Below are 24,496 nucleotides of genomic sequence, written 5' to 3'. Positions count from 1 at the left end.
GCCAGCCCTTCTCCCCTCCCCCTCCCTTATTTCCCCCTCCCCCGCACCGTGTCTGTATACATTCTTCTGTGGGAAGATGGAGAACAGGTACACAGAATGGCTAGCCAGATTCCAGGAGTCTGGGGAGTTAAATCCAGTTAAAAATTTGAACGTTTTTCTGGCCTCAAAACACTTTTTCTTGTGCTTAGTCCTGGGTTCCCAAAGGGAAGAAATGGGGAAAAATCTCAAGGAAGGGATTTCTTTTGATAACTGTGCATACTGATGGGGGCACAGTGTTAATAAAGTATTCATGAAAGTATTCACTGTTTAAGTCGGAGTAATCAACAGTTCTAGTGGGGGAAAAAAAACAACCCTGAGATTTAAAAATAAGGAAAAGAAAAAGGGAAGCTGAGGGTCTGAGACAGCAAAGATCCACGGAGCAAGTAAGAAGAAAGGACCTACTAAGAGAGAAATGGCGAGGAAGGAATGACCCAAACAGAAAATTCAGTAACTCTAGGGAAGGGATCTTACTGGCTTACGTTGGAAATGTGGAGGTCGGGCACTCCGCCTGGCGGCTGGCCGAGGCTAGGCAGCGGCGACTCGGCGGGGCCAGGCACGCGGGGACCCTTGGGTGGTGGGGTCGGGGGCCGGGTTTGCAGCCCAGGCTGACGGGCGGGATCTGGGTGTTGGGGGCGACTCGAGCGCCCGAATCAGCTGCACGTGGTCTGGCTCCACCGCGCTGTGCGATGCTAACAATGACTTCGCTTCGTACTCGGCTTTACCCACTAAATGCCCACTTTTAGAAATAAGACCGGCACAAGAGCAGCCGGTGCAAGGCAGTGGCGCTTTTCCATCGCAGGGCACCCGACGCCCCTGCGCAATCGCCTTCTCTTCCCTGCGCCCCAGACCAAGCGGCCCTACGTAGCTAGGAACGACAGAACCCGTGTCCACCAAGTGCAGCACTATTAAAGTAACGGACCGGAAACCCGAGCCTCCCTTCCCGGAAGTAACTTCCTCTCGCTTATCTGCCCTCTTTAGGCGGAGCTTTGCGCTGCTGGGGGAAGCCTAGTGCGCTTGCGCGGCCCGGGAGCCGGGTGAGTTTCCGCACTGAGAGGCCGCGGGGTGGCCGGTGAGCTAAGTCTCCTTCCTCCTCCCTCCAAGGTCCCGAAGGTCCCGAAGGGCCGGGTGGAGCGCCCTGCGGAGTCCCGCTCCCACTCGCGGCGGGTCCCGGGACTCTGTCGTGGGCGTGAGCGAGGCGCATCTGTGGCCCCGGGGTGGCAGGCGGGACTGGGGTCCCCGAGCCGTGCTGCTTTTCTCTGCCTGTGTCGACCCCATAGCCAGCGAGGACCAAAAGTCAGGGCGAAGCGTTAAGATTCAGCCTACATATTTGGCTCCATTGTCCCAGCTGAACTTGGGGACGTAGGCGGGAAGACCAAAAAAGAAAGAAAAAATATGGGAGCCGGGAGCTGTTGTTCTGTCGTGTTAGGACGGGACAGGGCAGGTGCCCAGGGCTGTCACTGTCACTTCGTTCACCTTTATGCAGTTCCAAGCCCACGTAGGAGTAGTTGGGGCGCGTAGGCAAGGTCTAGGTGTTTCCCCCAGAGGTATCAGTTGTCACGAACTCGGAGCCAAATTTCACTTCTAAGACTCAGAGGAAAAGTTGTTGAAGAAATTGCATACACCTCAGCCTGTTTCTTACTTTGAACTTGTAGAATAGCTTCAACAAGCTTTCTGAAGTTACTAAGTCACTCAGGATTCTTCTTGCAAGACAGGTCCCAGCAAAGAGTTGGACCCAGGAGAAATGGCCCTGGTACCCTATGAGGAGAGCGCGGAGATAGGGCTCCAGAAGTTCCACAAGCCTCTTGCCACCTTCTCTTTTGCGAACCACACTGTCCAGATCCGTCAGGACTGGAGGCAACTGGGAGTCGCAGCAGTTGTTTGGGATGCGGTAAGTCGGTTCTGGAGGGCCTGTGGTAACGTCCACGAGCTAAGACTAGACTATCATTTTAAGGAGAAAGTTGATTGTTTTATTGAGATGTAAAAGCCCTGGGTTGTTCAGTATGTTCATGGCATTGCACCGTTACTACCCAGTTTACAAGTTTTTCATCATCCCCGCGGCCCCTTACATACATTACATTTTGAAAGCTGAGGGAAGTGGGATGGCTGACCAGTGATTGCTCCCAGAGTATCAGGAGACTGGAAGGAAAACAGGAGCCTGTTTGCCCTGGTCACTCATTAAGTTAGTTTCTGAAATACCACACAAAGAACGTGTGGAGACATAGCCCAAAATTAACATCATGTCTTAAGGTTTTTATAGTTTGAAAAGATTCTTGCTTTTCTGCTTCTGATAGCTCTGTCTTCAGCTGTTAAATAAAAGGCTGGCATGAAGACATTTGCGTTATACTCCTAGTATGTAACTGTGGGCTGTGACACAGTAAAACAATACGCTTTTTAGCTATAGCTGCCCCTTGGCTGGCATGGCTTTGGCCACACTGCACCTGTGTTTGCTCTAATAGGTTATCTTACAGCAGCAGGTAAGTTCCTGTGTGTGTGTTAGGTTCTTGTTTCTTCCAGCCAGCATTTGGCATCTTGCAGACACTTGCTGACCTTAATCACCCTGTGTTCCCCACTCAGGCCATTGTTCTTTCCACGTACCTGGAGATGGGGGCCGTGGAGCTCAGGGGCTGCTCTGCTGTGGAGCTTGGTGCTGGCACAGGGCTGGTGGGCATAGTGGCTGCCCTGCTAGGTGAGTACAGTGAGCTGGCTCCCTCCTTAGTGAGAGGAACTCACTGGGAAGGACACTTGTTTCCTTCGAGGAAAGCACCTGGCTGGCATTCCGCCTTACTGAGCTAACCTCTTTTTCCCATGCGTTGTGGGCGGTCTGCTGCTGGTCTCAGCTCTGGGGCTGACAGCAATTTCCTCTTTCTCTCATCCTCTTGCTCATTCTTCTACTGAGAGATCACCTTGCTCTCTTTGATCTTGTGATGCCAAGGTAGAATTATGTACAATTTCTTTGTCTTAAAGTGCTAAATCCATAGACTACCAGACTTAATCCCTCATTGTTGAGAAAATGGCTGGTTTTTCCCTTCTAGGGTTGATGGACTCTCAAGTGTACTCTGACACCTTAAGAAATGATATGGATGGTCTGTGATTATATCAATGGTCTGTAATTAGCTGATACCTACCTATCAATCTATCTGCCTTCATCTGATATGGGCTTTAGGTCTTTGCTTTTTTGTTCTTGTCAGAGATGGCGTCTTATAATGTTGGCCAGACTGGCCTTGAACTGTAAGCCTGCTGAGCAGCTGGGATTACAGGCGTGTTGCACCATAGTACTGGGCTGATTAGAGGGTTGTTTTCCCCCTAGAACACGTTTAAGTCTCATTGTTATGTTTTCTCTTACCGTTGACTTCTTTCTACAACTTCTGATTCGGTGTTCAGGTTACCCTGTCATATGTTATCTGTCACACCAACCCCTCAGTATCGTCACCTGTGGCTCCTCTTCCAGTGTGGTCCTGATTCGTGGCTCCAGAGGGGAACTTAAGAGCTTGCATTTGTAAGGAGCTCCCAGGCTAATACTCCCGACACTACTGGTTCTCAGAGGAAACTGATGGGGGATGTCTGGAATTGCAGAACATTGAATTATTCATACGCTACGGTTATTTTAGGCTCAACTAAGCCACTCTTGTCCCACCTTTTTCTCCGACGACTCATTATTTTTCAGTATTCCCTTTTCTGTTTTGGTTCTGTAGTCTGTGTTGCTTTCTTTGATCTTGATTGGAGAGCAATGGCAGGGCTAGTGGATAAAAGTACACTTAGAGGCAAGGAATTGCTCAGGAGTTAAGAGCCCTTGTTGCTCTTTCAGAGGACCCGGGTTTGATTCCCAGCCCCCACATGACTGCTCACAAAAGCCTATAACTTCAGTGCCAAGGGACCCAGCACCCTCTTCTGTTTCTGTAGAAACTGTATGCAAGTGGTATACAGACGTGTGTACAGACGTGTGGTGTACAGACGTGTGGTGTACAGACGTGTGGCGTACAGACGTGTGGCGTACAGACGTGTGGTGTACAGACGTGTGGTGTACAGACGTGTGGTGTGCAGACGTGTGGTGTACAGACGTGTGTACAGACGTGTGGTGTACAGACGTGTGGTGTACAGACGTGTGGCGTACAGACGTGTGGCGTACAGACGTGTGTACAGACGTGTGTTGTACAGACGTGTGTTGTACAGACGTGTGTTGTACAGACGTGTGTTGTACAGACGTGTGGCGTACAGACGTGTGGCGTACAGACGTGTGGCGTACAGACGTGTGGCGTACAGACGTGTGGCGTACAGACGTGTGGCGTACAGACGTGTGGTGTACAGACGTGTGTACAGACGTGTGGTGTACAGACGTGTGGTGTACAGACGTGTGGTGTACAGACGTGTGTACAGACGTGTGTACAGACGTGTGGTGTACAGACGTGTGTACAGACGTGTGGTGTACAGACGTGTGGTGCACAGACGTGTGGTGCACAGACGTGTGTACAGACGTGTGGTGCACAGACGTGTGTACAGACGTGTGGTGTACAGACGTGTGGCGTACAGACGTGTGGCGTACAGACGTGTGGCGTACAGACGTGTGGTGTACAGACGTGTGGTGCACAGACGTGTGGTGTACAGACGTGTGTACAGACGTGTGGTGCACAGACGTGTGTACAGACGTGTGGTGTACAGACGTGTGGTGTACAGACGTGTGGTGTACAGACGTGTGGTGTACAGACGTGTGGTGTACAGACGTGTGGTGTACAGACGTGTGTACAGACGTGTGGTGTACAGACGTGTGGCGTACAGACGTGTGGCGTACAGACGTGTGGTGTACAGACGTGTGGCGTACAGACGTGTGGTGTACAGACGTGTGGTGTACAGACGTGTGGCGTACAGACGTGTGGTGTACAGACGTGTGGCGTACAGATGTGTGGTGTACAGACGTGTGGTGTACAGACGTGTGGTGTACAGACGTGTGTACAGACGTGTGGTGTACAGACGTGTGGTGTGCAGACGTGTGGTGTGCAGACGTGTGGTGTACAGACGTGTGGTGTGCAGACGTGTGGCGCACAGACGTGTGGTGCACAGACGTGTGGTGTACAGACGTGTGTGCAGACGTGTGGTGTACAGACGTGTGGTGTACAGACGTGTGTGCAGACGTGTGGTGTACAGACGTGTGGTGTACAGACGTGTGTGCAGACGTGTGGTGTACAGACGTGTGGTGTACAGACGTGTGGTGTACAGACGTGTGGTGTACAGACGTGTGGTGTACAGACGTGTGGTGTACAGACGTGTGGTGTACAGACGTGTGTACAGACGTGTGGTGTACAGACGTGTGGTGTACAGACGTGTGGTGTACAGACGTGTGGCGCACAGACGTGTGGCGTACAGACGTGTGGTATACAGACAGACATGCAGGCAGAACACCCATACATGTCAATAAAAATCAAGGTTTAAAAAAAGTTTTTAAGGTATATATTAATTGATTGTTTGGTCTGTCTATTAGCAAAAACCATAATGGTGTTTTTCTGTTGGCTTACCGACTGACTGCATATGAATTTATGATATTTAATTATTGTTTGCAGCCCCCCAACCCAGCAGTCAGCCCACTTCCCCTTTGGGCTTCTGATCCCACAATCCTCTGGGTATAAATTAAGTCTTTATCATTCTAATTTACCAACAAATATTCAGAAGTCAGGTGTGGGGGTGAAAACCTGCTAGATCAGAGTAGCTTAGAAGCAACTAGGTGACTTTGGTTTTTGGCCAGAAACACTGCAGGAGATATCTCTCTCCACTCCTGTGCATCTTCTCTATCCAAATTTCTGGTCTTTCTTTGACCAGTTCCAGTCAGCTAGTCTCTAGCTCCATGTCCCTGATTCAAGGGAAACTTTATTCCGCAACACCATCAGTCATTGGAAAGACTCTGCTTGGCCCCACATCTTTTATTATCCTTAGAGGATATAGCATTGCCTTTATGTCATATATTACTTTTAACTTTTTTTTTTCAAATGATACCGGTGTTTTGAGATAGTAAACCACTTCCAGGGTCCTTATCTGCAGAAATCTGAGGCTCACAAACGGATGTCAAGACACAGAAGCTCAGATTAAGGTTCTTTGTAGGCTTTTCCCACTAGCTTCCCCAACCCCCGTTTTCTACTGTAAACACAGGCCAAGTTTTGTTGGCTGGTATAGAGACAAGGCATATAGTTGTACTTAGAATTAATTTTGCCTCATTTGTTTCTGTTGTTTGATCTTGGGCACAGTGTTTAACCTCTAACAATGACTTTTCTGTATTTGCTCCACAGTGAGGCTGAAGAGGGGCTAGTTACTGGCATACATAGTTACCATCACGCATAGCTAGTTACTGGCATACATAGTTACCATCACACGTAGCTAGTTACCGGCATACATAGTTACCATCACGCACAGCTAGTTACCGTAATACATAGTTACCATCACGCATAGCTAGTTACCGGCATACATAGTTACCATCACGCGTAGCTAGTTACCGGCATACATAGTTACCATCACGCATAGCTAGTTACCGTAATACATAGTTACCATCACGCATAGCTAGTTACCGGCATACATAGTTACCATCACGCGTAGCTAGTTACTGGCATACATAGTTACCATCACACGTAGCTAGTTACCGGCATACATAGTTACCATCACGCACAGCTAGTTACCGGCATACATAGTTACCATCACACGTAGCTAGTTACCGGCATACATAGTTACCATCATATGTAGCTAGTTACCGGCATACATAGTTACCATCACATGTAGCTAGTTACCGGCATACATAGTTACCATCACATGTAGCTAGTTACCGGCATACATAGTTACCATCACATGTAGCTAGTTACCGGCATACATAGTTACCATCACGCACAGCTAGTTACCGGCATACATAGTTACCATCACGCATAGCTAGCTAATTAGCTCATTAGCTGACAAAAGATGTGCTGTGGGGTATATGTGGGATATGTGTGTGGGTGTATGCGCATTCCCCTGTGTGCATATACTCACGCACACATGTTGCTATTTTTAGTGCTGTTTTTCTTTTTCTGCTTCCATGCCTCTGGAAGAGCAGCCAGTGCTCTTAACTGCTGAGCCATCTCTCCAGCCCCAATGCTGTTTTTTCTAATGAGAAGTCTAGAAATATGGGGTTGAAGAAGTCAGGATAAAGTTCTTCAAACACTGTTTGAGAATGAAGGATAACAATCACTTCATGTGTCTGTGTCCGAGATTGAGGCTCTTGAGAAACGAAACCATGACTTGTTCTGTGTCCTTGACCCTTGAACAGTACCAGCTACTCAGACACTGGATACTTGGATAGTTTGGGAATAAGTCATGAAGGAACTTGGGGCCAGAGAGACGGCTGGGCAGTGACAAGCGTGTTGTATGACCACTGCTCTTGTACAGGACCTATGTCAGGTGTTTCACAATTGACTTGAACTCCAGCTCCAGGGGATCCAGCCTTCCTTCTGGACTCTGGGCATTTGCACTCACAAATGCACACACATATGTACACATAGCTTAGAATTTAAAAATCAAATAAGCGTTAACTAGCTAGATTGATGGCTTTTGGAAATCATGAAAATTAATAAGACTCTATCACAAAATATTTATCATTGCAGCAGAATTCCTATTTGCATTTTTATGTATTTCCTTTCATTCTCTTTTCTCCATCTGTATTTTACATAATCACAGTTGTCATAATCTTCTGTCTGTGTCTGTACGTGTGTGTGTGTTTCTAATCCCTGTCATAAGCATTTGTATTGTTGCATGATTTTCATATTCACTATAAAGTATTAGATTAGAGAAATTTTGAGGTTAAAAGCTGAGAGTATGAGAAAAGTTTTGAAAATAGAAACAGAATTAAAACATGTAGTGATTGAAACATTTGGAAACGGATTGGTTGTTCTCTTTTTCAAGTTCATGTTTTGGTACTCAGTCATTATTTATCCCTAAGTCCATGGACTCCCTACCAAGTGTCTCCTGGGTCAGTGTGAGTAGCACCCAGTGACCAGGCAGGCAGATCCACATCTTAGGAAGCTACGTACAGTTTAAGTCCAGAGGGAAGGACTAGGTAAAGACAGATTGCATAAAAAGTAGATGATGCTATGCAGAATGTCAGTAAGAGGAGCAGTTCCTGTGTGTGCTTGGGCTGTGCCATTCTCAGAGCAGACCTGTATGGGAAGTAGACTCAGTCGCGGGTTTTCCTCCAGTGTTGACACTTGAGGTGTTAATAGAGGCTAAATAACTTGCCCAAGACTGTAAAGCTATGGATTGTGGTGAGACTTTGAATCTAGTTCTGACTTTCAAACTGGAGTTTTAGTTAGAAAATCCCTAGTCTTTATGCTACTTGGGAACTCTTTATACATGGGGTTGGGGTGTGGTGATCCCATTTTAAAGAAAGGATTCTGTATGTTGGGATATGTTAGAGAATTTTCACTTAAAAAATCTTCTGTGTAATTTGATGCTCAGTCAGGCCTGGAGACTCCTGTCCTGAAATACAGAGCTCAGGAAGATACCATCTGTTGACTTGCTGCCTTCCCCACGACTCTGCTGAGCCTTGGACCCGTGGTCCTGAAAACTGCCATCACACCCTGGCTAGCTCCTGCCAGCATTTCTTCTGAGTTAGCATCAGTATCCAGGGGGTCACCCAGCGTTGAGGGACAGGCTGAACGGTCAGTCTCATTCTAACAGCCTGTATGACAAGTGGGCCTGGTGGACTCACTGTTCTCTTGTGGTCTGATGAATGAGACCATAGTTCATGGGTTGTGGTTTCAAATTCAGCAGCCCTGACTCTGTATTTCTCTAAGGCTGACCCAAGCTCCCACCATCTGCCCTTCATGACCATAGCCTCCTCTCCCTTGGTCTCTTTGATTTCACTTCCGGGAGTAGCTGCCAGACCCTTATCTGGAATGTCAATGAATTGCTGGTGTGGCCTGTGTTTAAACATCCTGTGCCTCTGCTGCTGCAGACCACATCCCAGACCTGTGGGCAGGCTTGGCTATCTCCTGTACAGTAGCTCATCAGCTTCTTTCATGTTTTGACAAGTTCCCGGGACCCACACTACTTATGCCTGGTGCCTATTGCCTTGAATGGCCTTTCTCCTTCCCCAGCCCATGGCTTTATCTTCCGTGTAAGTTCAGGTTTCCCTTCCTTTGGCCTCTCCCTCTCTTGAATTTCTTTCTGACGCGTGGTTCCTGGCGCGGAGCACATCCCTGCTGCTCTGCCTCCCACTGCATCATGGCTACTCTTGGCTTTCTCCAGGTAAGGATTTTCTTGCTCAGCTTTAGCTTTCTAGCACATGGTTATGTTTGAATGTTTAAGCAGTAGAGCAGTGCTTATAACATGAAAACTAAGCCCAACAGCAGTGGTGCACATCTTTCATCCCAGGACTCGAGGCAAAGGCAGGCAGGTCTCTGAGTTCAAGGCCAGCTTGCTCTACAGAGTGAGTTCCAGGGCAGTCAGGGCTACACAGAGAAACTCTTCCTCAAAAAAAACCAAAACCAGCTCACAAAACAAAAAGACAAAACAGAAACTAAAAGTGATGACAATGGTTTACCTAATGTTTTTCCGTTCCTGAGTGACAGCCCGCTGTTTTTACTAGGTCCACTTCCGTTTCCCTCATCATTTATGAACAATAGCAACTTGCTTTTCTACTTGTAGTATTCATCGTACGGGAAGTCATTTGATACCTTCGTGTTTGGTCCAATGTCATGCCCTTCCTTACCGTATCTTACTCACTAGGCTGGAACCAACCTGGTAAATGCAGGTTTTCCTACCAGGCCTGTGCAGGCTCAGCTGAGTATGGCTGGAGTGAGCACGGTGCTGACTCCCTGGCTGTCAGTGGGCTCTTAGATATCTGTAGAACTGGAGGTGTAAAGGGTACTGTTTGGGTGACGTTAAGAGCCTATGGCAGTTCTGGAAGCCTAGTAAGTTAGTAGTACCTAGTGGGGAGAGCTCTGTCTCCAGGACAGGCAGTAGAGAAGGGCTCAGAGTGCATACCCAGGTGAAGCTTCAATGATTACCATCACTCGGGGATTGCCATAGTGGTGCTCACAAATAAAAGTACTGATTCAAACCGGGAAGGCTGCCTGCAGTTTTCATTCCCAGAGAACAGTCATTGAATTCTGCTTACTGGGCAGCACACTGCCAGTGAGTCATTGGAGTAGTGGGTCCAGGCTTGCATGGTCACAGCTTGAGCGTTTTTATCAGTGTCACCATCTAGAACTGTAAACCTCAGATTTAATTACATGCTGCCTTAGTGTTTAAGATAAGAAACACCTGGTGGAAGTGCCACCGGAAAGGTGCTGGATCCTTTGGGAGATTAGAAAAAATATACAAAGGAAAGATACTATTATGAAGGAATTAAACAATTTTAAATTTCAAACTTTCTGATGTCAAAACTCGACATGATTACACTTTTTTAGATGAGTTGTAATGAGACTAACCCACCATGGTTGTAGTGAGACTAACCCACCATGGTTGTAGTGAGACTAACCCACCATGGTTGTAGTGAGACTAACCCACCATGGTTGTAGTGAGACTAACCCACCATGGTTGTAGTGAGACTAACCCACCATGGTTGTAGTGAGACTAACCCACCATGGTTGTAGTGAGACTAACCCACCATGGTTGTAGTGAGACTAACCCACCATGGCTGTAGTGAGACTAACCCACCATGGTTGTAGTGAGACTAACCCACCATGGTTGTAGTGAGACTAACCCACCATGGCTGTAGTGAGACTAACCCACCATGGCTGTAGTGAGACTAACCCACCATGGCTGTAGTGAGACTAACCCACCATGGCTGTAGTGAGACTAACCCACCATGGCTGTAGTGAGACTAACCCACCATGGCTGCAGTGAGACTAACCCACCATGGCTGCAGTGAGACTAACCCACCATGGCTGCAGTGAGACTAACCCACCATGGCTGTAGTGAGACTAACCCGCCATGGCTGTAGTGAGACTAACCCGCCATGGTTGTAGCGAGACTAACCCGCTATGGTTGTAGTGAGACTAACCCACCATGGCTGTAATGAGACTAACCCACCATGGCTGTAGTGAGACTAACCCACCATGGCTGTAATGAGACTAACCCACCATGGTTGTAGTGAGACTAACCCACCATGGTTGTAGTGAGACTAACCTACTGTGGTTGGCTATTGTTCAGTTTTCTCTTACTCACATTGGTTAAAGAAATAGATCTTGCAGTTGACTGTCAGTAACACATAAAGACAGATGAGTAAGCTACTGTGCCATGGATTTCCTCATTTGCATGTGGAATAGCACTTGGAAGACACGAACTAGCCTTTTAGCCTGTTACCCAGTACATACTAAGTCTGTACACTAATGCAGAGGACAGGTTTCCAGTAGTTATATATATATCACACAGAGAGCCCAACTGCTTCCGAAGAGTGTAAATGAATGCAGCCTGCACATTCTCTTGTGATTCTGTTTTAATGTTGGTTCCTCCAAAGCAGACTTTTGGTTTGTATCTTCTGATCTTGATAGTCATACTCTGCTTATCAATTTTTCATTCTTGGATTTTATTTTACGCTGAGGTTATGGCCTGTTGAATCAAGTTGAGTGGTGGATACTCATGGCGGTTGGACCAGCTCTCGTGGAGAATTCCAGAGCTCCGCGTGTCACTCTGTGGCTCTGTGGTCCGCTAGAACCACTTTGGCAGTCAGTAGGTGTGCCACAGAAGCAAGCTGAGGGTCACTTTTTTACACAGTAGAAGGAGTTCTGTTTTGGTCTGGTTATCTGCCTGTGGAAGGTCGTGGTATTCTCCGTATCTGCGACTTTTAGATAATGCATGGATTAACTGAAGCAGACCCTCTCTGCCCACTACGGATGTATGATATTCACCTTATTTTCTGTTGTCCACATTGTAGGTGCGCATGTGACTATCACAGATCGACAAGTAGCATTAGAATCTCTCAAGTCGAATGTTGAAGCCAACTTACCTCCCCATATCCAGCCCAAAGTTGTTGTTAAGGAGCTGACTTGGGGACAAAATTTGGGAAGTTTTTCGCCTGGAGAATTTGATCTCATACTTGGAGCTGATATCATATACTTAGAAGATACCTTCACAGATCTTCTTCAGACCCTGGGGTACCTCTGTAGCAACCACTCTGTGATTCTTTTAGCTTGCCGAATTCGCTACGAACGGGATAATAACTTCCTAACGATGCTGGAGAGGCGGTTTGCTGTGTGGAAGGTTCACTACGATCCCGAGAAGGACGTCCATATTTACAGAGCACAGAAGAGAAGCCAGAGGGAGGACTTGTAGTGGGCACTATTCCCTAAGAATCGAATGTGTCAGGTAAGGTCTTAGAACTACAACTCCCGTCCATCCAACCAGAGCTGCTCAAAGAACACAGCGCATGTGTTGTTTGCAGACAAACTCACCTTGTCACATTGCCATAACTGTGTGTCACGACTGCTCACTGCTGAGCAGCGAATGCACGTGTAAGGTTTGCCTGGCGTTCTTTCCTTAGCCAGTGTGCGCACTTGGTAAGCATTTCCCACTAACGCTCTAAAAAGAATGGTGCAAAGGTGTCTTTAAATTGGTGAGATTCAGCAGTACATTCTGGGCTGTACGTTTGTCTCAGTTTTCTCGTCTGCTGAGTGTAAACCAAGTTTACTGCATATATTGCTTTAATGTTTGTGCTGTTGAAGTCTCCTACTCTCCTTGTGAGATAAAGCCTTACTCTAGCCCTGGCTTGGTCTAGAACTGTAGACCAGGCCTACCTCAAACAGTGATTCTCCAGCCTCTGTCTCTGAGTGCTGGGATACAGGTGTGCCACGGCACCCGGATTACCATTTAGTTCTTAGGCACCTTGAGATGAGGATGAGTTCTGTCAGCAGATTTCAAGGGTAAGAATGTAAGCAAAGGAATAAAAATTACATTTAAAATTACATAAAACTGTGGCCTGAAATTTTCCTCCACAACAATGCTTTGTTTCAGCTTTGCTGTTTCTTGCTGTGGTTGTCCTGTTTCTTAGGTGTTTCCCCCATCTTTTATGTGTCAGTTCTGAAAAGTTAACTCTCATTTTACGAACGTTAGCTCCCAAGGTACAAACCTATATTGTGCCTGTAATCACTTCTTGGATCTCGGGCTCCCTGTGGGCTGCAAGCTGCTGGAGGCCTCTTTGACTTTCTTTCCCTTTACCCAGTAAGAAGCATATAACAAGTGACTAGGGTAAAGTCCATTAGAGGCCACTGCTGTTGTGTGGTGCCAGGGAGCAAGCCCAGGTCATGCACACACTGGGCAGACTCTAACCCCAAGTTACTACATCCCGAGCTATCTGGGTAGACTTTGTGAATAAAGTTATCAAAACAAGCTTTCCTTTTACATTTAACTAAAAATTTAAGCAGTTTAGACAATGGCATTTGGTAATAGAAATGTGTTGAACTTGTTGTATACACTATTCAAGACCTCATTTTCCTTTAATAAATATTTTGGATATGAGAATATCTTACATTGTCTTCTATATCCTTTAAAAATGGTAGTCATATTAGTCAGGGTCCTCTCTAGAAGAACAGAACAGGGGAGAGGAAGGTACGGAAGGAGGAGGGGGGAGAGAGGAGAGGGTATCAGAGTGGCTTACAGGCTGTGTGGTCCACCTAGTCCCACAATAGCTATCTACTAATGGGAAGTCCAAGAATCCACTAGCTGTTCAGTGCACAAGACTGGATGTCTCATCTGGTCTTCAGTACATGCCAGAATCCCAAAGCAGGAGGCTCTAATGGCAGTGAAGGAGTGAACTTGTCGGTGAGATTGACGCCAAGCAGGCAGAGAGACGGAGAGGGCCGCCTTCTTCCATAGGCGGTCGCCAGAAACTGTGGTGCAGATTAGGTGGATCTTCCCACCTCAGAACATCCGGATTTAGGATGAGTCTTCTCACATCAAATGATTTAACTGAGAAAAATCCCTCACAGCTATACCCAGCCCCTTTGGTTTTAGTTAATTTTAGGTATAGTTAAAAGTTTTATTTTAATAGAGGTGAGCTAAAAGCTATGGGCATTTGATGATGTCTGTTTCCCGGTGTTGTAATTGGAGCGGCGGGGCTGCGACCCCAGCACCCCGGCCGCCTGGCTAGCTTATGCCCCGAAATAACAACACACAAACTGTATTCATTTAAACACTGCTTGGCCCATTTCTATCTAGCCTCTTCTAGGCTACGTCCATCCTGGGTCAGAGCTTCATCGTGTGCGTCTCCCCGGGAGAGCAGAGCATGGCCTCTCTGAGCTCACTTCCTCTTCCTCCCAGCATTCTGTTCTGTTTACTCCTCTCACCTATGTTTTAACCTATGAGACCAAGCAGTTTCTTTATTACTTAACCAATGAAATCAACAGATTGATATATGACACTCCCACATCATCTGGGAACATCCATAGCTGACTGACTGACATACCACTGCACCATGACATCGACACTCTCCGAAACAATGACAACCTGACAGCGTCACCACCGTTGCAATGAAAACCCAGTGCTGCTAATAGTGATGTTCAGTCCTTTAAGATCGCAGACTCTGGGGAAAGATAATGAAGCCAGGTGGGACGGGCTGGGCAGCTGAGACACCTGCTGCTCTACCAAGTCCACCAAGCGTTTAGCAGCCTTCATGGTGTTTTCATAAAATCTACGGGTCAGAAAAGGTTGAAAGTACTGTGTTGTGTGATGCTGTATTCTTTTGGTTTGGGGGCGCCCACCCCCACCCAGCTTCCAAATGAATCATTCATGGAGGCTTATTCTTAGTTATGAACGCTTGACCTTAGCTGCCTTATTTCTAGCCATCTTTCCTTAAATTAACCCAACCACCTTTTCTTTCTGGGCTTTTATCTTTCTTACTTTTGTATATCTTACTTTCAGACTTACTCCATGACTGATTGGGTGGCTGGTCTTTCTTTCTAGTTCTCCTTCTATTTATACTCTCTGCCTGCCAGCCCCACCTATCCTTGCTCCTGTCTCGCTATCGGCTGTTCATCTCTTTATTAGACCATCAGGTGTTAGACAGGCACAGTAACACAGCTTCACAGAGTTAAACAAATGCACACAGCTGAAGATGATATCCCCAACAGTACTGCCATGCCTCCACTCCCTTTGTTCTACAAATAGAGTGTGTGAGTAGAGAAAGAGATTGGTTATTATAGGTGAAAGTCAAGCTCTTTTATTGGTTTAGGTTTGGAATATTTTCCAAGTCAGATTCCGTGGGGGCAAGACACACACACGCACACACAGGCACATACATGCGTGTGAGTGCCTTTACATCTCTGTGTGGTCTGGCCATTGGCTTATAAGGGGCAAAACCTTGGACTGAAGAAAATACCTGTAGGGAGATGCAATTGTCAGAAAATTTATTCTTTTACATAGATAGCAGAATTGTAATTTGCCCAAGTAAATGGATAGAATACTAGATTTTAATAACTGGTGTTTTAATTATATGTGCCTGTGTACAGGTAGATGCATGCTAGTGTGTACAGAGGCTGGTGTTGTTGGACTCCCTGGAGCTAGAATTCAGGTTATTGTGAGCTGCCTGGGTACAACTGGGAGTTGAACTTGGTCCTCTGAAAGAGCAGCAAGTGCTCCTTACCCGAGCCACCTCTCCAGCCCTGAACACTAGATTCTTTGGGGGATAGAATCATGACTGTCACTACATTTAGACAGCCTAGCCACGTTGTCCAGGCTGACCAGGGACAGCTTTTCCTTCTACCTCCCCAGCAATAGGATTACAGATGTGTGCCATCACTCCCAGCTTGCCTGTGATATTCTCAGCAAATACAATTTATTCTGGAAATACAGCATACCACTAAATTTTAGGTGGTCATAAAGGCAGCTCGATAACACTGATCCGTAAACAAAGAGACCACTGTGGATGATTTACCTAAATGAATCACTTCATTTCTGCTTTTTCCCCCTCTCCGTCCCCAAGGTATATCTCCAAGAAACAGATTCTTGGACTATTAAAATAGTAAAACATTCTCTTAATAATGAAACTACATGAATGTATATAAGATCGACCAATAACCAATGCCATTTAACTGCTATACTTTTCTTTGCCCCTTGAGACCTGGTCCAGGATGATCTTAAATTGAACCTCCTGTCTCAGGCTCTTACACACTTTGTTATATAAACCCACATAATTGCTATACTTTACTGGAAGCATTTCCTATTAGTTCTTTAACAGAGCAAAACCTTAAGAGTACTTAAAAAAAAACCCACAAAAACCAAAAGAAGCGAAGTTTACAGTGCTGGTAACTTGTGCTGGATTCAGCACCTGACTTGAGTTGGTAGAAGGCGTGCGTTTCTGTGTTGTAACTTTTCTGCTGCCCATAGCCACCCCATAGCAAACACACCCTCGTTCTTTAAATAGCAAGGGGAGTCACTGTCGTGAGGCTGCATTAGCAGACTAGAGGCATGTTCTCACCCTTGCACAAGCCGAGCAATCTGGGCAGTCTTCAGTTGTGCTCCAACATTAGGCGGCTTGTTAGCTCAAAGGTCTTTAATGCTGTAAAATCATAAACGCTTCTTAGTATAACCAGGAAAAGGTTAAGTTTAAAAATCCTGATAATTCACAGCAGAGAAATACTATCGACATGGGATGGTAATTATGAGGGTAGAAGGGAAAGCAGACGGGAAAATCCACCAACGCCATTACCTTGTGTGAAAGTGGCTCTGCTATTCCAGTTTTTCTTCCAAAACCAACAAAGATGGTGGAGTCGGGTATGAAAGACGTTAAGGGACGCAGCTCAGTGGTAATTCCTTGTCTAGCACTGCAAGAACCCAGGGCTCAGTTCCCACGTACTCGGAGATAAAGAATGTGGCAGAGCACTGACTAGTATGGAAAGGGTCTGGGTTCAATTCCAGTGTCACAGAAACACGCTTAATGGAAAAAGCTAGGCACGGTGTTGTACACAGCATGTGAATATTTGAAACACTCTGAACTGGTAATTCACAGGAAGCAGACTGTGGGTTGCCAGAGGCAGGAAGAAAAGAAGAAGGTAACCATTTAGTGGGAGTGGGAGTGTTTGTGAGCTGCACAGAAACGGCCGCTGCACAAGTGTGAGCGCCAAGCACGCTGCTACAGCTAAGTGATTCACTCTACAGAATTTTGCTACTTGTATCTCAATTAAAAGTAAAAATATTCATTCCTGGAAACGAGTCTGCCTCCTGCTTGATGTTAGTCCTCATCTGATGGCAGCTTAAAACGTGGAGAAAACGCAGTATCTAATGGGCAAGATGGCCCATATGAAGACAGTCCTTTCCAGGGCTTGACAATCAATTTAATGGTCAGTGGCAACATTTATGATATGAAAAATGTCTGAAGCGACAGATTTGGAGAAGAAATGAAAAGTTCTGTTTGGGATCTGTGCTTTGCAATGAGTCTAGAATTCATTGCAGAGGAAAGGGCTGCCCACTATACAAAGTTATTACAATTATATTCTTGGAGGAATGTTTTAGAATTTGAGAAAAAGGACTGTCACGTCAGCTTCTAGAAGTGTGCCCGCAAATGAATGTCAGGTACAGTCAACATGAAGACAAACATTCCAAGTAATGTAATCACAGGGCTGAAATGCTTGGCACACCTCTGGTATACACTTGTCTTCCTAACATTGATACATTGATAGAGCATTCTTTCTCTCACTATGTAGATCAGGTTTGCTTCTGCCTCCCAAATGCTGGGACTAAAGGTGTGCACCCCCACACTAGGTTCCATCATTTCTCTCTTGAAATCTGAGCAATTTAGTAAGTGTGGTTCTGTAGAAGGGAGAAACAGAACTCCAAGTGACTCAAGCTTCAAGACCGCATTTAATGAACAGGAAACATTACACAATTTAGGACTAAAATGTTAACTTTTTACAAGTTTCAGAATTTACCGCCGAATATTACAGGGATCTTTTATTCTTAGTTCTTTGGCAATGGTAGCCATACCCACCCCAGAACTCCCTTGTTCATACCCTTCTTCCCCCAGGACCTCACTGGAGATAGCCCAACCTAGCCTTTGGTTCTGCCTCCCATGTTCCTGAGCCTGGAATTACAAGAGCATGCTGCTGTACTCACCCTCTGTTGCAGTTTATGTACTCAGAATACAGGTGGTTTGTGAAGTTGGCTATTGCTCGTTAATGCACACGTTTCCTGACTAAGCTGCTGGACATGCCTCTATGAGTTACTCAACAGGACAGCAGCACTCGCAAATCAACAGGCCAAGTGAGGACTTCGGCAGAATAGACTCTAGGTGTGTTGTGTGAATTACAGTGCTCTGTTGCTAAGCATTGCAAGCCTGTGATATATTCAATGAGATCTTTGCTCATTTCATAAAATTAATAAACTCAAATCAAAGAAAACAGGTAAACACACGCTCTAGCTGGGGAAGAAAGAGAGAGAGAGAGAGATCCCGGTCCAAAAAAGAGACTTTCCAGAGTTTTAAAAGCATGTTTATGTGTCTGCACATAGATGTCTGTGTAAAAAGGGCATTTTGACAGTTGATACCACAAAGATTACAGTAAGAAAAGCACTTTATGACAATATTTCACAAATTCACAAGGATCACTTCAATATACAAAGCAACCGCTACCATTCTGAACACAAAGCAGCCAGTATGTACATAGTGTTAATAAAATGCATGGTATCTTGGTATTTTTATTCTTTACACATAAAGCACAAAAAGATTTAGGTAAAAAAATTTAAACAGGGATGTTTCTAGATTATAAGGAATTTTATTAGAAATGTATTTCCTCCTCATAGTTATTAGTACTCAGCTCCAATAGAAACATCGGAGTTAAAGGCTGATACCCTGTTTTGTGCTGACAGTTCTGGGGGAGGTATTCTCTACTCCAGTACTCAAGGAAAAACCAAAAAGCCAGACATCCTCCTAGGACTTCCCTGGTTATTTATTTATCTTTTCAAGAATTTCAAGTGACATGTCCAGGCTGGGAATGATCCTTCCTTGTAATCCCTTGGGGGCATTATAACCTATGTGCACAGATCAGCTAAAGACAGCTTTACACAGAAAACTGCTAACTAACACACTTCGCCATCCTAATAAATCTACACGCACAGAAAAAAGGTTGACAAATTTCCCACTTTTAATATAAATAACTTTATTACATACATATTGAAGTGGCACCTGGGTAAAAATACGTCTATAAAGCATTTACCAATTTAATTTTAAAAAACATAAGAAAATAAAACCTCCCAAATATAATAAATCATTTCATGTGGCCAACATAGATCATGATCTGCAGACTCTTCTTCCCTACTGTTCTCTTTTTCAACATCTCAGATTTCCTCTCATCTCTGATGCTCCTCAGACGGAAGCTTAGAAACACTGTACTTCTATGGGCAAGTAGTGACTCATGCCTGGGAAGTACGAGTTGCTACTGTTGGGCCCTTCTCACATACTTCCTATAGATTGTTCATCTTCCTCTGGACCTGCCCCCACAAGTACCAGAGCGAGAACTGGCCAGCATTTGTTCTGCCTGTTCTTATACTGCCAACTTGCTTCCCAAACTTTGCTCTCTTATTTATTTTTTTAATTTTTCTTTTTTTAAAAAATAAATTTCAAGCTAAAACACCTGAAATATAATTCCTCCATTCAAATGTTTCTGGTCCTTATGAAAGTATGTCTGCCCCTCAGGACACACAAAGGCTGCAGGCTACATTCACTCACCAGGAGCACACCACGTGAGGGTGAGTCAGCCGGAACTTCAGCACCCTGTTTTATTTGTTTGAAATTCTTCCACACTGACTCAACTTCATGATATGCTCGACCCCTCAAGGATTACATGCCTCTCTCGGCCATTGATAAAGAAAGTCAAGGAAACCAGTTCCTGGTACATAACAGTGACTGTTAACCGAAGAGTCAACATTATTAACATTGAAAGTAATCAAGACACACACAAGCCACCGACCAGAGACTCTAGTTGTGCTTTGTACAACTGTGGACACGCTTATTCTATAGCACTTCACCTGTGCAAGCCCCATCTGAAACCAGTCAGGTTTAGGCAGCATTTCTTTGAAGTTAAAGCCAAATTTAATATGAAAATAATTTAGTAACAATGATTATTACAGGGTTTCCCATGATGGCAATAAGTTAACTGCTTTAACAAAGTTCGTAATATTCTGGAAAAATTTCTGATATACTCTACATAGAATGTTGGGGTGAGAATGAAATTTAAAGTATTTATTCTTCCTTCAATATTTACTCATGATGAAAAAGTCTCAGCTCACATTTTAATTTACTGGCCTAGCCACAGCTAATTCCCAGATATTTAGTTTTTATAACATGCTTTAGACTAGCTACGATATTGTAGTCAACAAAGAGCTTCCATTAAGGAGTCATGTCTGAAGAGAGGAGGAAGACAGAAGCGTCAGTGGACAGCTGACCAATGAGGGAATTTCCCAAGTTGCTGATACCCAAACTGGGTCAAAAAAAAAAAAAAAAGTGCAAGTGACAGCGACCATTTACAAAGAACTAATGTAAGTACAGTCCCAAGGAAATATACAACCTTTGTATTGGGCCCCGGGGAATGATACGCCAATAGCTTTTCAGTGTTACAAAGGCAAAAGAAAGCCTCTGAAAGGAGCTATTGGTAGAGAAACAAACTCGTGTTACTAGCTTGACTGGAGTTGGCAGAGAAGGCGAGAAGACAGAGTCTGACTGAAGTCACCCGGGTTGGATAACTCCATTGGTTTCTAAGCCCCGGTCCTTGTTTGATTCCACGTCACCCTAAATGGTGGAAACCAGCTGGGAGGAGTCCTGAGAGACAGACAGACTTTAGCCAGATGACTTGTGACAGACAGCCTGCCTGACTGGCTTTGTGCTTTGGACACTAGCACTGCTTGCTGACCTGCCATCAAAACACATTCCTGACAAATTCCCTGTTCAAAGGAAACACCAGAAGTCTTTGCCCAATATGATTCTAAAAAAAAAAAATAAAGAAAAAAAGAAAAAGAGAAAAAAAATCTTTTAAAAGCTATGTTCACAATGTTCTTACCAATTTTATAGCTGCCAGAAAGAAAGCAGGAAAGAACAAACACGAGAAAGCTTTGGGGGTCAGGAGTTTTCAAGTGACTGGTAACATACCCAAAAGCATCAAGCCAAAGAAAACTAATAAAAAACTGGAAGAAAAATAAAGGATAAAAACCAGTTATGAGTGCTGGAGTAATACAGTCACTGAAACCAGCAGAAGAGATGCAGGAGAATGCACAGAAGTGTGGAATATTATCTGACCTCAATATGCTACAAAACTCAGCATTCCTGACATAAGAGCTCTCCGAGCGTTCTGATGATATACTGTATGTATGTATGTATGTATGTATATATGTACATATATATTACACAATGCCACTCCCCCACCCATTCTTTAACATCTAAACAAGCACAGCACCTATGACAATATGATGGTTACTAATACGGTACTTGCTTTTGTTAAAGAAAGAACTTAAATTTTATCTCATATCAATTTTTTTAATATGAACATATTGGATCTAGCCCTTTCTAAACCACTTTTCCGTTAAACACTATCAAAGCTTGAAAACTCAGAAGAGTAATATATCAAAAATAAACCCCTCCCCATTTCATTTTTATTAGAGTTAATCTGTCCTATAGATAAAAGTGCCATTTGGCCCTAAATATGCAAAGTGAGCAATACCAAACTTGCTATTTTCTAGGCAAATCAGTAGCATATGTACAGATTCCTATGACAGCATTTTCATTCCCTTTTGGCCAATATCAAGAGAAAAACATCACTGGTAATGTGGCCACATACAATCTTGGATATAAGCGTTTTTAAAAAATTATGTTATTTTCTTAATAAAGATTCTCCAAGTAGCTCAAAAACAAAGTTTTTTCTAATTCTCATATTTAAAAAAACAGCTTGCATTAAAGATGCATGATTCTTTCTGTATAAACTGAAATCTTCAAGTCAGATTTAGCAACATCACATATTTCTCACCTTATTAAGTAACCAGCTTCAAACCAGTATAGTCGTGCTCCAGGCACAAGGGCCCACGCCTCTTCCAATTCATCCAGCTAGTAAGTGTGCCTGAGACTGCCTTGGCTTTTAAAGCACTAAGGAGACCACTGTAGAAAGCCTCAACTTTTGAAGACAGACACCTAGAAAAGAATACAACTTCTACACACTAGGCAAGTTTTTCACTTGTGACATTTAAAATGTTCAATCTGACATTATGACTTAATGTGAAGTAGTTCCGGCTTGTCAACAGATTTGTTATTTTGCTTCATATCTGTTTAACCAAGTTTAGCAAATGATACATCTACGTGCTGGTACCCACACCGTTTGTATGCTATCTCCTTCCCAGTAAGCTCAGCAGGACAAACATCAAACTTTACAGCCGTTTGAAAGCCTTCTTGAGACTCTGGTGAACTGTCCAAACACAAGGATTACATCACTCAAGCCTTAGAATGATGCTCCTTCACAAACTGTTCATCCTTTAAAAGAGACAATGGTTTGTTATAAACAACATACGACATTTACAGATAGTAACCTAAAGTCTTATTTTAAAAAATGGGCCAAATATTTCATGCTCAAATGTATATACTGACATTAAAACCAGTTTTCTTAATATCTCATGAGAAAATATAAAACAACCTTCTGAGTCCAAGTTCTTCCTCACACATGAAATAATCTAACATACCAGCCTCCACCTTCCTCATGTTTGTCCTTTAAAGAGTAACTTTTAGACACTTTGTGACTAAAATGAGTTATTACTAAGTCTTATCAGAAACAACATTACACATAAATGCAGACCATTGAGTCAGGATTTAAGTAGGGAGCTTCTTTAGAGACAACAGAATAGCTACTGGATAACTAAAGCAGTACCACTTTTTATGGGAGAAAAAGATTTTTGCCAAATGCTGTGCCACAGCAGACAATCCAATGTCTGAAGAAAACCGCTTTTCTGTGTGCGTTTATACTACATTTTAGAGCCACCTCAGATTCCTGATCTATTCGAGCACAGAAAGGGCTGTGATTGGGCTGCTTCTCTAAATTCATCACTTTGCTTGGGCAGCTTGAAAGTTTTCCTGTTGGTAGCACAGTAAATGCAACAGTGAATTAGAAATAGCTCTTTAGGTAAATGGACAATAGAAGGGTTTTGAAAGCAAGGACAAAAGCTTTTATTTATTAAAACCTTCTTATATAACTAAGGAGTTGGCTTCCTGTCCAGCATCTGTTCATTAAGATTTAGTACTAACCAAAATAAGCTTTGTACTTGGATTTTAACTTAACTCAAAATTCAAATACCGTCCTTGTTTTCAGTTGGTTACTTCTTTGAATGTATTCAAATTATTGAACACATAGAACTGGATTCAGAAGTAACAACTGCCCTACAGGACAGCTGTGGCGAATACAAAATGCTTCTCAGAACCAAGGACAACTTTTAGTATGGAAGAAAAGAACACAGTCTACTCCTCAACACCAAACTAAAATTCGTTTTTAGAGGGCCTGTCTCTGAATAGTTTTACATAATTCACAATGAAACTGTAAAAAACCTCAATTTGGCAACCAACACCTCATTGTACCTCACTTACTTTCCTCATGTGCCCCACACATTACTTCAGTTCAAGAGGCTGGGTAGTTCTACCCTAAGATAATCATGGACCTCATCACAAACCTTGAAATCATTAAAAATAAACAAAACAAAACAAAACCCACTAAAAACCAAAGAGCCAAGATTTCATTTTCCTCGTTTCCCCCAACAATTTACAAATAAACAAATTATTACTTCTTGAGGAGGCGGGAGATGGGGAGCAGAGTCTTCATGATTCCTGGTGCCGCACAGTCTTGAGGGAGAAGTGGAAGCAGGTGCTGGAACATTCACAGTTTAATGCAAAAGCAGAAATGGATGAAATTCTGTAGTTGCTTTCAGGTAGTTTTGCGCATAGAAAAAAAAGAAATGTTTAGAAAATAAATGTTTATTTTGTCTTTCTGGTTGTGGCCAATCCAGTCCATTTTCCACCATACCAGGTGAAAATTTAAATCCCAAATTAATCTGATTTGTGGCAGTAGAGGTCCTTAAGTGCTTTTAGCTCCTCAATCAATGTCTTGTTCTGGTTCTCAAGCACTGCTACTCTGTTCTCTAAACATTTCACATACTCCTTCTTCTTCCTGCGACATTCTCGTGCTGCTTCCCTAAAGTGAAGACACACAAAAATTATAATGGTTTCCAGAGAAACAGCTGAAATGAACAAATAGTCAGTATTGCACATACAATAAATATTCAATAAATGATGTTGAGGTTATCAGTTGGTGAGATGGCACGTATATAGTGGCCTTTATTGCTGGATCCCACATGGTAGAAGGTGAGACCCTATTATTTTTCTTTACATGTATATAGTGGCCTTTATTGCTGGATCCCACATGGTAGAAGGTGAGACCCTATTATTTTTCTTTACATGTATATAGTGGCCTTTATTGCTGGATCCCACATGGTAGAAGGT

The 24,496-nt window shown here is 44.0% G+C and overlaps 2 protein-coding genes across 20 annotated transcripts in view; one reads left to right on the top strand and one right to left on the bottom strand.

The window, feature by feature from the left end:
• Nucleotides 1-993: 993 nt before the first annotated feature.
• On the top strand, nucleotides 994-13,513 carry Mettl21a (methyltransferase 21A, HSPA lysine). Of its 7 annotated transcripts, none has more exons than XM_075951560.1 (4): nucleotides 994-1,073; nucleotides 1,752-1,927; nucleotides 2,614-2,725; nucleotides 11,924-13,513. In XM_075951560.1, the coding sequence occupies exons 2-4, from the start codon at nucleotides 1,781-1,783 to the stop codon at nucleotides 12,319-12,321; spliced, it is 657 nt and encodes a 218-aa protein (XP_075807675.1). In that variant the 5' UTR covers nucleotides 994-1,073; nucleotides 1,752-1,780; the 3' UTR covers nucleotides 12,322-13,513. The 7 variants fall into 7 exon arrangements, with proteins under 7 accessions (XP_075807675.1, XP_075807679.1, XP_075807674.1 ...); XM_075951564.1 differs by having other exon boundaries at nucleotides 1,016-1,108; nucleotides 12,179-13,513; XM_075951559.1 differs by having other exon boundaries at nucleotides 1,018-1,108.
• A 4,938-nt stretch (nucleotides 13,514-18,451) lies between these two features.
• Creb1 (cAMP responsive element binding protein 1) overlaps nucleotides 18,452-24,496 on the bottom strand; it is a 60,056-nt gene continuing 54,011 nt past the window's right edge. For 10 of the 13 annotated variants that reach the window (XM_075951901.1, XM_075951907.1, XM_075951909.1 and 7 more), the window contains one exon: nucleotides 18,452-24,188. In XM_075951901.1, coding sequence (XP_075808016.1) covers nucleotides 24,044-24,188 — 145 coding nt within the window. In that variant the 3' untranslated portion in view covers nucleotides 18,452-24,043. The remainder of the gene's footprint in view (nucleotides 24,189-24,496) is intronic. The other 3 variants (XR_012908196.1, XR_012908195.1, XR_012908197.1) reach the window with 1 other exon arrangement.

Source organism: Microtus pennsylvanicus, chromosome 17 (genome assembly GCF_037038515.1).
Source record: "Microtus pennsylvanicus isolate mMicPen1 chromosome 17, mMicPen1.hap1, whole genome shotgun sequence".
In the NCBI taxonomy this organism is placed as follows: domain Eukaryota; kingdom Metazoa; phylum Chordata; class Mammalia; order Rodentia; family Cricetidae; genus Microtus; species Microtus pennsylvanicus.
The sequence above is the reverse complement of the archived record's forward strand: the minus strand, read 5'-3'. Positions and strand labels throughout refer to the sequence as shown.